The sequence below is a fragment of the Capsella rubella genome, unplaced genomic scaffold, assembly GCF_000375325.1.
Source record: "Capsella rubella cultivar Monte Gargano unplaced genomic scaffold, Caprub1_0 scaffold_3, whole genome shotgun sequence".
NCBI classification, from domain to species: Eukaryota; Viridiplantae; Streptophyta; class Magnoliopsida; order Brassicales; family Brassicaceae; genus Capsella; species Capsella rubella.
In genome coordinates, this window is record NW_006238921.1 from 12218626 (window position 1) to 12232534 (window position 13909).

Genomic DNA, 13909 nt, shown 5'->3' on the forward strand with positions numbered 1-13909 from the left:
GTGGCTGCGTTTTGTAAACTACGATCGGTAGCTCGCATGCGGGCAAGCGCATGATCTCGAGCTTGATCCGAGGTTTGCAAGCAGGGCAGTTCGCGTGTCTGGCCTATTCCGGTTTGGTCGTCGATGCAGAGTGCAGATGTTCTGGCCCCATCTGTTTCGATATGGGTTGGTAACGGCGAAAGGGGGGAACCATGCAGTCGGCGGTGTTATTCGAGGTAACGGTCGTACTGACTAGTCCCGGGTTCAAATGGGAGAAGACGGGAAAAGTTTGAGCTCCGTCGGGGTTACGTTCACCGCTGAAAAATCTAATCGAGTCTGGGGCGTCGGATTGATGGCTGTTGACCCCGATGGGAGTGATCGTTCCTCAGGCCTCACTGAATTGAGCGCCGATCGCGAACGGAATACGAACTCCTGTTCTTGCCGATTGATTCTTTCCGTAAGGACGCGGGTTGCTTCCTCCTGATTTTGCGTCTTGTTTATTAGGCTCGTCAACATGCTTCTGATTTCAGACAAGTCTTGGGAGTTTGGCGGGTTTGGTAATGCCACTGCGGGTTGCTCGCGCGAAACGCGAGCTTCGTCTTCTCCTGATCTGGTCCACACCCACGAATAAGCCCTTTCTCTGGATGAGATTACGGGGCCGATCGAGGTGGTCCCTGCCGCGATCTGGGGGGCTCGATTGTGCGCTCGTGCGAGTACGTCGGCATCGAGCTGAGAGTGATAAGGCTCTGTTTCTCGGCTTGCTGCTGGTGGTGAGAGATGGCGGGAAGATTCGGCAGCGAGCGCCAATGACGCGATACCGGTACTCGTCGGCACGACGCTGGTACTTTCGGGCGGTGGAGTGTGCGTCGCTGCGACGTCGACGCCGGGGAGGGAAACATCGGACCGGGATGGGTTCATTTCGCCTGGAAGTGAGGTTCTTGATCTTTGTGTATAGAGAAGCCTTTCTGTCGTCCCCACAGACGGCGCCAAATTGTGGGTGCTAGGATCCACTAATATGAAGAACTGATATGAAAGGGGGTGGAGGACTTGGGTAAGACTCTCGGTATAGATTTAGGAACCTCGATTAACTTGAATAGCGAACTGAATTTTTATATATCTTTTGATTACAATGGGTATTGTTCTATATCTCCCTATCTCTCTGGGACTGCCCTCTACAAGAACACTTCCCCCTTCTTATATACTCGACTTCGCTCCTCCTAAAATGCAGGTCTGATCCCCAGGATCTCTCGCCTCCGTGATTCCCTCAGCAGATAGCGCCAATCCGCTCCTCCTTCTTCTCAACTACTCGAAGATCAACCCCGAAGCCCATTTACCACGGGCCTTCCTTATGGAGTCAAGCCAACGGGCCGAAACGCCCGGCCCATCTACAGTTGAGGCCCGGTACCAACAATGATGTTTGTTTCTACATGATGTCTGAGTAGTTTTCTATGTTAGGGTAGGGGATTCTCATTAGGAATTTCATGACTTGTTAGGTAGAATTTTTAGATTAGGATTCATAATCTTATTGTTCTTCACCATAGGTAGTTCTTAATGCTAGTTCTGGATTGATTACCTAGAATCTAGATCTTAGGATAATTGGTTTGATATGAGAGTGTGATTAATTACTTGAAAGAACCTAGGGTGAGCAAAATACTTATTCGCAAAGAGATTTGATTTAGAGATTTTGTGAACATATCAACCTTTGAATTTAATGCATGTCTTAAACTTATGAATTCTCATAGAGATTTGGAATTTAGGGTTTGAGATATAGTTAATCATCGCAGCTTTATTTTACCCTTATGATTTGAGTTCAAGACTCGCGCTTAATCTGAATCTTAATTTATTAATTTGTTTAATTTGATTGATTTCCTGAGAATCCCTAAACCTAGCTTTTCTTCCCATTGAATTAAAACCTCTTTTAATATTGTTTTCTGTTTGAATTAAATTTGAAAAATCTTTTGCTTAGCTTAATTTGATACCAAATATTTTATTGTGTAATATTTGAGTCTCTATGGATTTGATCTAGGCATGTCAATCGGGCTTGCCCGGCCTAGCCCGGCCCCAAACCCGTAAAACTCTCCTATATTTGAGCCGGCCCGACCCGGCCCGAAAAATATTTGGGCCTATATTTCAAATCCCGGCCCGGCCCTAACAGGGCTTTTTGGGCTTTTTGGGCTGTAGCTACCGCTAAAAAAACAACTTCTAAGGGCACCTCCACTGGAGATAATTAGTGGGGTACTCTGAGAATACTTAACTTTAAATATAATTAATTTAATTTAAAAACAATAAAAACATAAGTATCGATACCTCAATAGTGCACCTAAGCACTTGTTAAGTATCGGTACGTGTGGTTTGATGTTAAATATATTATTAATTTAATTTGAAATACCTTTAATGGGGTACTTGAGTAATGATGGTCTAAGTTCATAATAGTTTTTAAAAAACAATATTTAAAAGTATACTATAAAAATAATGTATAAAAATTTAAATAACTTATCAATATTCATTAAAACTAACTTAATTTAAGAGAAAAAATGAAAACTAAATAAATTATTTACACTTTAACCCAATAAAACATGGAACTAAAATACTTTAAAGTAGATGATAGTGTCAATATTTAATATACTTCGATGATTTCAAAATCAAGATACTTATATATATATACAGTATAACCTCTATAAATTAATACTCGATAAATTAATACTCTCTATAAATTAATAAATTTTTCTGATCCCAAGTTGGGAACAGTGTAATTTTAGACATATATCGATAAAATAATAAGATAATAATTTTTTTGAAAATCCTTTGTAAATATATAGTCCCATCAATATTATAAATTAATAATTAGGTAAATTTTTTAAAATATATGTATATATAAACACATTAGTTTTTGTTAGAGTTTATTTTTAGATATTTTTGAAAAAACTTTCCAAATTAGGAAAATCTCTCTATAAATTAATAATTATTAATTTATCGATAAATTAAAACCTCTATAAATTAATAGATTTGCATGGTCCCAACATTATTAATTTATAGAGGTTTTACTGTATATATATATATAATTTTGGCTTTGTTCTATTTTGACATATATAAATAATAGAAAATGTGATAGATAAAGATTTTAAAAGTCTTAAGTAAGGCTAGTAAGTAAATATGAAAAAGTAATTCATTAATCAAATTTTCTATTCAAACTAAAATATTTACAAAAATAAAAATATATTTATTTAAAAGCTTTTCGGGCCGGTCCGAGTCCGACCGGGTTAAGCCCAGAAAACCTTTTAGCCCGAATGGGCATAGTCCAAAAGGCCCGGTTTTTCAGGGTCGGGCCGGACTAGCCCGCGGGCTTTAGCCCTAATTGACATGCCTAATTTGATCCCTAAATACTACAATGATCTTTTATTTGAGAGAGTAGTTTAGGGGAAATTTGAACCGACCTTAATCTAAAGGTAAATCAAAATTGAATCCCCGACAGCGACGTCAAAATTTGATAGGCTCATGCTTGGTAGCGATAATGCTGCGAATGATCTCATCACTTGTTTATCATTTAGTTGAATAGTTTAAGATTGGGGCATATTAGCGAGCGGGTCCTTGTATACCCTCTTGAACCAAATTCGAAAACTTATCCCGATTGCTACTGCATTATGCCTATCAAATGATATGCAAACTAATCCCGGGGAAGTATACCAAGTTGAAGTAAACATGGTAGACCTATCATTTTCACAACCTTTACTCACATTTCTTAATTGGGCCAATAGTGGGCCTTCAATGATGCCGTGAATTTCACTTATTTGAAATTTATTACGTGAGTCGTGCATGACCAAATCTCTAACTTGACGGTCGTTGTCGTAGTCCAAGTTTACTTGCACCATCTTGTACGCCTTACGACTGAGTCAACAATTGTGAAAAAACTACCAAGATACATGGTAGCGTAATAGTAAAACTACCAAGATAAGTAATGACTTATTCAAAGACAAAATGTTGTATCATTAAGTAATGGAAGACTAGTTTTACATCTTTTCAGGACCGAGATCAGAGTATTTTATATGGTTTTGTCCTAAACGCTACTCGAACCGGCTAAGCGCTACTCGAACCGGCGACCCCTAAAATTTCTTTTACCATTGAGCTATTAGCAATTAAGATCTTGGAAGACTAGTTTTAAAACATCGCGAAATGGTAAAACTATTTAGCTTTAATAATAAAAAAAGTTGAAAATGAAAAGTATTACTATCTTTTTTGACAAAACAACAAAATCTTATAACGGCAAAATTATTATACAAGTTGTTTTTACTTTTCTTCGTTAAGTAAGCTACATTAATAAAAACTTAAAATAAATAGTATTAATTTTCTACTATATTAAAAGAAAACTTTACAAAAATCTTACGTAGAAAAGGTCTTCGATGACCAAAATCTATTTATTTTCTCTATAAATATTTAGCTTCTTCATAATCTAAACACACCAATCCCAAAACACGAGCCATACAGAAGTAACAAACCAAAAAAAAAACAAAACATGGCGTGTCACAAAACCTTCCTTGTAATATCTCTGATGCTCGTTGTCTCTTTAGTCAATGCAGTTGAGTTCTCAGTCATCGACAACACTGGCGACTCTCCCGGAGGAAAGATATTCAGAGAACAGATCGGTGGCGCTAGCTATGGAGAACAAGCAATGAGATCAGCAACAGACTTCACGTGGCGTTTGTTCCAACAAGACAACCCATCAGACAGAAGAGACACTCCAATGATCACACTGATCATGGAGAACAGTAAAGACTTGGCATATAGCTCACAAGACAAGATACATTACAACGCAGGAGCTCTTGTGAATGATGGTGGAGATGTAAAGAGAGGATTTACCGGGGTGATATATCACGAAGTTGTCCATTCTTGGCAGTGGAACGGCGCGAATCTCGCTCCTGTCGGGCTTATCGAAGGGATAGCGGATTTCGTGAGGCTAAAAGCGGGTTATGCTGCAAGTCATTGGGTTTCTCCTGGTGGTGGTGATAGATGGGATCAAGGTTATGATGTTACCATGAGGTTCTTGGATTATTGTAATGAGTTAAGGAATGGGTTTGTGGCTGAACTGAACAAGAAGATGAGGACTGGCTATAATGATGGCTTCTTTGTTGATTTGCTTGGGAAAGACGTGAACCAGCTTTGGACTGAGTACAAGGCACGGTATGGTCAATGAATGCTAAATAAAGAGGGTGAACAATATAATATGGTATGCAAAAAAAAACTATAATAATAATTTTATAATACGAAATAAAACAATTTGTCATTTTCTTGTGGTGTTTGTAAGTTTTCCATTGAAAAATAGATGTATACGTATTGATTGATGTATCTTTGCTAAAATTGATATTATAAAAAATCTAAGTTCGTTTTGGAGAAGGTTCTTGAACTGCTCTTAATTAGCGACCTATTTTTGTAATGATTTGAGTTGCGAGTTGTTAGATATTTCAATTAAATAGCAACTACTACTAGATTTGTTTGGCCATTCAAATTTACAGTTTAGCATGCAAAAACCATTAATATGATCATGTCCTCGAGTTTAAAACGTGCATGGAAATCTCAATGTAATATTTAGAGATCAAATCTGTAGAGAGAAATCTTAATTTGATTACTCTCTTGATAGAGTCAGTTCAAATTAGTGTACAGGATTTACGTTTGGTTTTCTAAACTAAGAAATAGAAATGAAAAACAATGAATGAGGAACTAAATGATGAACAAGTAAACCAATAGATTTGGAAAGAAAATGAGAGAAAAATATTAAACGATGAATTTAATAAAAGAAAGTATGGGATAAAAAAATAATCAAAGCGATTCAAGTTGAGTCGAGACTTTTTTGTCAACATCAATAATAGAGACTCAAAAGAGCTAAGAGGAAGGAATGTTGTTCTCGGTCGCGACTTGTCGACGAAAATATATAAATCTCTATTCTGGTTTTTGGTTTTAGACATGCATACACACTATAGAATGAAGTTAGTGGATCCGAATCCCCTCGGATGCTTCATTTCTCATGTAATTTATAGGAATTTGATTGAATCAGTTATATAATATTAGTATCCATTTAATATCAGTTCTGTAAACCAAAATGCCACTCTTATTATTTTAGAGGCTCCAATGTAAATTTCATCAGATGAAAAATTGACGTTTGCATTGATGGAAACATTTTGAAAAAGCAAAGTAATTAAAATAATTATTATATTTATCTTTGTTAATTCAGCCACTGGATAGAAATTTGAAAATCAAAAGTATCGGACTATTAGTAATGGTAGAATAGTAAAACACGTTTTAAAAGTGCAAACCTAGTGTACATAATGTAATAATTTTTTGTTCCTCAATTAAGATAACTATATATATTAATAGATTGGTGAAAATGAAAATAGTGGACAAGAGACATCATAATGTTTTGAATGCACATGATTTTTGACATTTTTATGTTGGCCAAAAGTAATAAAAAATAGCTTTTTCTCGCTAAAAAATCAGTAATTACATACCGAAAAAGTAGCAATATATCTATATATATATATGTATATATCAATCACAAAATTTTATTTGTGGAAATGACTTTTAAATTCTTTCAAACATTATAATTAAAAGTTGGATCAATTATGAACTACACCCTTTTTAGGGGTATTTACATATTTTGCCATTTTGTTAAAAAAAAAATCAAATTGGCCATTTTCTTTTATACAGAACACACAATTTTATACATAATATTTAGGTTGATTTGGTTCTATCATCTTCTAGGGTATAATATTAAATATGTATTTTTATAAAAAATTATTTCTCAAATATTTATTTTTTTGAGTTGTAAAAAATGGTAAATTTGAAAAGAAGTTGAGAAAATAGAAAAATTAAAAAATGGCGACCAAAAATGGCATATTCTGTAATAATCCCTTAAATTTTCTTTACCACTACTGGCATTAATAGGTCAGCTAAACATAGCAAGCTAATAACGAAGCTAGGTTCAAAAACTCAAATTTGCTATGACCTCTAGGTTTGATTAGACTATTTGGTCACTTGGACTTTAGCTTAGATGTGTAATGGATTTGTGATATTGATTTTATTGATAAACTGTCTTAAATATATATTTTTCTTTTATTTATCTTACTATATAAAATTTGATGTTCAAATTAGCTGCTAATTGACGTTATCGCGGCACATATTAAGTTTATTAATAAAGTTTTGATACGTGTAAATAATTTTTATCAGTTATAGTATCTATTTATACAAAGTTCCAAATCTAAAAAATTATATATAGCTTCTACTGGTAACCATTAGAGGAACAAAAGGAAAAAGATCAAAAAGAACAATACGGAACGGAATAAACAATTTTTGAGCAATGAAAAGAAAATATGCAGAGAAGGAACAAAATAATAAATGGTAACCAAACGATAACGATATATTTTATAATATATTAATTAAATAAATGTATTTTTGAATTAAATAAATGTATTTAAATAAATATGCAGATTATTTTATAATGTATTTGTGAATTAAATTTATAAATTTTATGTTAAAAATAATAATTTATATTAACATATTATAAAAGTTTAGTAATTTTTTATATTTTATTTATTATATAAACATCTCTTAAATATGTTTTATTATCCATAAAATGTTTAAATATTAAGTTTTGTTTAACATGAAATTCAGATCAAAAATATTTATTATGTCAATAAATGAATTTTTTCAAATATTTTAAAATAAAAATCAAATTTTTTAATATTTGTTCTTTTTTTTGTTCCATTTGTTCCTCATCAATTTTGAGGAGAAACATTTTTGTTCTATTGTTTCTAACTTTTCCTCACTTTGTAAGGAATGTAGAAGAATGATGTGGAAACAATTTTCGTTGTAAATAGTAAAAAAATTGAGAAATAAAGAGGAATGTCTTATTCTTTCTCATTCTTTTCCTAAATCATGGTTACCAAATCATTTTGAAAAAGGTAAAGATATTATCTTTTAGACTAGTATTAAAATTAAGTAAATCATGCAATATACACCTTTCATAGTACTCATATATTTGTCTTCTGCTTAGTCCAATAGAAAACTACTTTATTTCAAATTTATTTGTTTTCTTACCGACAATAATATATGTATTCATACCAAGTCGTATTTGTACACTACCGACGAAAAAGTCTTCCATTGACCAATCTTGATTCTTTCCATTTACAAAATCCATTTATTTTCTCTATAAATATACATCACTGTCCCATCATAGTCCCAAACTACAAGCAAAATACAAACATGACGTTTCACAAAATCTTTTTCGTAATCTCTCTAATGCTCATTGTTTCTTTGGTTAATGCAGTTGACTACTCTGTTGTCGACAACACCGGTGACTCCGCCGGAGGAAGGAGATTCCGAGGAGAGATCGGTGGTGTAAGCTATGGCACACAGTCACTAAGATCTGCCACAGACTTCGTTTGGCGTTTGTTCCAACAAACCAACCCTTCAGACAGAAAGTCCATAACAAAGATCACACTCTTCATGGAGAACGGTCAAGGTGTAGCGTTCAACACAGGGAACGAGATTCACTTCAACGTGGGATACCTCGCTGGTGTATCAGGAGATGTAAAAAGAGAATTCACTGGAGTGGTTTATCATGAAGTAGTCCATTCTTGGCAGTGGAATGGCGCGGGTCGGGCTCCGGGTGGGCTTATCGAAGGGATAGCGGATTACGTGAGGCTTAAAGCGGGTTATGCCCCGAGCCATTGGGTTGGACCTGGTCGTGGTGATAGATGGGATCAAGGTTATGATGTTACCGCGAGGTTCTTGGATTATTGTAATGGTTTGAGGAATGGGTTTGTGGCTGAGCTGAACAAGAAGATGAGGAATGGTTATAGTGATAGCTTCTTTGTTGAGTTGCTTGGGAAAGATGTGAATCAGCTATGGAGAGAGTACAAGGCCAAGTATGGTCAATGAATACACCAATGATATGACAATAATCTCAATATGGGTATTGAAAATAATATAAAATAAAACACGTTAAGTGAAAATAAAAGAAAATGGTTTGTAATCTTTTATGGTGTTGTTAAGTTTCTATTGGAAAACACATTTACGTGTAAGGTCTTGCTAAATCTGGTATTGTAAGTTAATAAAATATATTGTCTTGCTAAATTTAGTATTGTAAGGTATTATATATTGGGAGTTGATATTTTAGATCATTATATCAGTGTTTGTTCGTGACCGTGGTCGAATAAATTAAAGAGATTTTTTTTTGAGAAATATCCCTTTTGGTGTACTCGTTTTTTAAAATACCTTTATTTTCTATCTATTTTAAAAAATATTTCTTTTCAAATATGAAAAATTATAAACTTTTATATGGTTGATAAGGTACATCAAGATCATCTTTACTACTGCTTGACTAAATCTAAATATTTATAAGGTTTTAAAAGGTTCTAAACGGCATTTATAAGGTTTTTATAAGGTTTTTAAAAGTTTTACAAATTTTTTATAAGGTTTTTAAATGATTTTTAAAAGGTTTTAAAATGTATTTATGAAATATATATTTATAAATTTACACACATATAAAGATAATTTGTGTCTATAAATCTAAGCTTATACATATTTTTTTGATAAATTTCAAATTTTATAGTGACTTTTAGATAAAATTAGAACGAGGGATATTTTTAAAAAGTGTTATTGGAAAAGAGGTATTTTTGAAATTCTCCCTAAATTAAAACTCTTTCTTGTAGCTGTCCATTAGATGTTCCGAACTATAAAATGTATAATAGATGTTCCAAACTATAAAATGTATAATATGTAAATTACTAATCTTATTTTCGTAAAATTTTCCTAATTCATATTTTTATTGGTTTCAAAAAAATTATATTCTACTAGGATTTTAGCTGCGGTACACCGCGAGAAAATATATGTATTTTAATATATATATATATATATCAATAGTAATTATGATATGATGATTTTGCTACTTTACTATGTAAACAAATATTTTTACCGTAATAATAATCGTTTCTCACGTGTATAGGGAAGCCAATCGCCTCGCGGATGGATTGGCGAACTATGCGTTTAATTTTCCATTGGGTTTTGCTTTGTTTGAGTTGCCTCCAAGTTGTGTTGTTTCGATTCTTGGAGAGGATAGGCGCGGAACTGCGTTTCCACGACATGTTTGTCTTTAATTTTCTGTTTTAATTTTCCCGGGAGATTTTCTCCCGTTTTCTTACCAAAAAAAAAAAAAAAAATGCATAAACTTACAAAAGCACGAAATTTGATTGATATAATTTAGAGGTTAAATGTTTTGATTGATTAATTTAGAGGTTAAATGTTTTGGTTGATTAATTTAGAAGTTAAAAGAATATTTAAAGATTGAGAATTAATCTGGGTATATATAGAATTTGATGATGTATTTTTTTAATTGTGCTTTACATAAAATTTTAGACAGATTTGAACATTGATTTAACTCGTGATATAATTTTTATCTATAAATACAACATATTAAATTTTTGTTATTTAAAGTGTAATAGTTAAATTCTATGCTTTTAGATTTAACCCGTAGTACCTATGTGATTTAGTATTTGAATGTTGTAGTTATACATTTTAAAGTGTTAAAGAAATAGTAGTTTCATTTAAATAATTATATAAAAGATTAATGTTAATTCTAACCCGTTCAACCTATTGATCCGCTAGCTCTAAATTGTTTTTCATTAAAATAATGTTTTTGTCACATTAGAATATTTTTATCAAATTATAACTTATAAATGTTATCAAGGTACAATATAAAATATTTCTAATTAAAATCTATACAGTTTTTTGACAAAATCGAGTTAAGGTTTTTTATATGTATAATATAAGACTGATATTCATTGGTGTAGCTAAAGTGTTATCATTATTTATTTTATTTATAATTACAAATACATATTTTGTAACAAAAATAAATATTTCTTAATTTTTTTCATCTATACTATTAAAAGGGAAGCATTTTGTATAAGTCAATCATAGTTTATACAATTAAAAAAAAAAGTTAAACAAAACCAATATGCTTATAAGTTGAAAAAATTATAGAAACAAATAAAGCTGATAAAATTTAATTCGACACCATCATAATCGAATCCCTTAATTATAGAAACAATTATAGAAACATTAACAACTAACAATTTCCTATATACATGAATTATAGAAACAATTATTAGTATATCTATCTTAACATTTTTGAAGTACATTTTGTACAAAAATCTATTTTGGGTTACAACCTTTTATTTTGTAATATTTGCATAATCAAATCCTTGCTATTTGAATAAATAACAAAACTTAAAAGTAAATTTTGTAATTAAATCACAAGAAAATCGCAAAATTGGAAACAAATATTTATTACGTCAAACAAATTTCCTAAAATCTCTCTCTAATAAATCGTATCTCTCTCCAGTATATTTATATAATATTATTTGTTTTTAATTTAAATTATTACATAAAATAAATTTGTAGTAAAAATACAAATTTCTTTCCACACATTTTGCAATTTAAAGTTTTGAAAACAGACGTATATAGCTCAATCGATGAAACAAAAATATATGTACAACATCTACATAAGGTAGAAAATTTTAGATAATAATTCAAAATCTTTATAAATAGGACTAATATGTTCACAACTAAAAATGAGCATGAACTTTGATTTCTCAAGTATCCAAATTAAATTTTTTATTCAGTTTTATCTGGTTCTTTATTTAAGAAAAATAAAACTTGAAAAATGTTTCAAAATATTATAATTTTTTTTAAAAAGTTTAAAATATTATAAATATTAAAAACTTTAAAAAGCTGCAAATTATAATATTTAATTTAAGTTTTATAGAATATTTAAAATATTTAAACTCAAACAAATTTTAAGGTATTCTTAATATTTTAACTCTAAAAATATTTAAAATATAATAATATTGTACATAAATATGATTGAACGGGTTGCGTTTACAAAAATATGATTTATATTTTTTAAGGGTTGTCTATATTTAAAATCTTTTACGGGTTGCTATATTTGAAATCTTTTACGGGTTAAGTTAAAATATAATTTTTTGTTTAGAATGAAATCGTCCCGCGGTGTACTGCGGGTTGACCACATATACCTATGAATCAACTTATAATACAAATTCATAAAATTACATAAAATTAAAATGATATAAACACGTATCTAGATTGTATAAACCAACTACGAATATGATCAACCAAACAAATATATGAAATTATGGATCCGTGGTATACCACGGGGTAAATCCTAGTATCTTAACATTTTTGAAGTACATTTTGTACTAAAATCTAATTTAGGTTATAACCTTTTATTTTGTAATATTTGCTTAATCAAACCCTTGCCGTTTGAATAAATAACAAAACTTAAAGTAAATTTTGTAATTAAATCACAAGCAAATCTCAAATATTTATTACATCAAAAAAATTTCCTAAAATATCTCTCTAATAATTTGAATCTCTCTCCAATATATTTATATAATCTTATTTATTTTCCATTTAAATTATTACATAAAAATATTTATAAAAAAAAAAAATTCACACATTTTGCAATTTAAATTTTTGAAAACGGTTTATATAACTCAATTGATAAAGGGAAAATGTGTATATAAGAGTTCACAACCATTATAAATATGACTAATATGTTTCCAACTGCAAATGAGCATGAAATTTGGTTTCTTAGGCATCCAAATTAAAAAAATTATTCAGTTTAATCTGGTTATATATTTAAGAAAACTAAATTTTTAAAAAGTTTCAAAATATTATAAATTTTAATTTTTTAGAAAGGTTTAAAATATTATAGAAAGTCTTACTAATGCCGTAATATTCTAACATTAATTGAAAGGATTATTAATATTTTAACTCTAAATTTTAAAAATATAATAATATTGTACATAAATATGATTGGACGGATTTGAGTTTACATAAAAAGGATTATATTTTTCTTATAATAAAATATTTTTACGGGTTAAGTTAAAATATAATTTGTTTTACAACAAAATTATTCCGTGGTGTACTGCGGGTTGATCACATATATCTATGAATCTACTTATAATATAAATTCATAAAAGTATGTAAAATTAAATGAAATAAACACGTATAAAACTTGACTATATAAACCAACTACAAAAATGACCAACCAAACAACTATATTAAATTATGGACCCGTGGTATACCACGGGGTAAATCCTAGTATTCTATTAATCAGAATGAGGAATAAAGATTTTATTAGAATACTAGGTAATGTCCCGCGCATATGCGCGGGTTGTTGTATATTAATTTAATTATTTTAATTTATTTATTACTTATAAAAAATAGATTAAATAAATTTTAATGTTTATGACATTTTTCCATTTTATTTATTTAAATCATACAATAGAAGCATACATCCATATCTTTTGAATTTATTCGTTGATTAATTGTCCAATTTTGATAGTAATTTTCTATAGTGCTTTTAAGTATTTTTTGATAAAACAATAATATTGTTAATGATAAAAATAGGAATGATATTGGGAGAATTTAAAAAATACACTTTTAAAAATACCACTTTTTAAATTTACCCCCTTTTCAAACTTTATCAAAACAACCACTAAAAATGTTAAAATTTATCCATATATGTGTGTAAACTTATAAATATACACACAAATTACCTTTATTTGTGTATAAAATTTTATTTATTTCAATGTCTTACAAATTGGTTTGAATATAACCAAAAATTATTTTGTTAAAATAATTACATACTTTGAAAATAAAATAAATATACATGAATTTGTGAGAAAGAAAAAAAAACATATAAAGTAAAACAATGAAGATGGTTTATTTAGCTTGATTTTCTTATGGTGCGATGGTCAGAAATCAATATTTTTGAATCCCATCGATAACGTAATTTCCTTATAGCCATAAAATATTATTATACATATGTATTATATATTTAATAGTATAAAAAACAATG

General features: G+C 30.3%; 2 protein-coding genes across 2 annotated transcripts; both read left to right on the top strand.

Annotated features, from left to right (window-relative positions):
- Positions 1-4448: 4448 nt before the first annotated feature.
- LOC17893786 lies at positions 4449-5361 on the top strand. Its single transcript, XM_006300081.2, has one exon. It carries the CDS (start codon positions 4490-4492, stop codon positions 5165-5167), a length of 678 nt encoding a protein of 225 aa, XP_006300143.1. The 5' UTR covers positions 4449-4489; the 3' UTR covers positions 5168-5361.
- A 2844-nt stretch (positions 5362-8205) lies between these two features.
- On the top strand, positions 8206-9191 carry LOC17892728. The gene has a single exon (XM_006300170.2). The coding sequence runs from the start codon at positions 8230-8232 to the stop codon at positions 8905-8907; it is 678 nt and encodes a 225-aa protein (XP_006300232.1). The 5' UTR covers positions 8206-8229; the 3' UTR covers positions 8908-9191.
- Positions 9192-13909: the final 4718 nt, after the last annotated feature.

Coding starts and splice junctions, on each gene's coding strand:
- LOC17893786 (XM_006300081.2), top strand. CDS start 4,490: ATGGCGTGTCACAAAACCTTCCTTGTAATATCTCTGATGCTCGTTGTC.
- LOC17892728 (XM_006300170.2), top strand. CDS start 8,230: ATGACGTTTCACAAAATCTTTTTCGTAATCTCTCTAATGCTCATTGTT.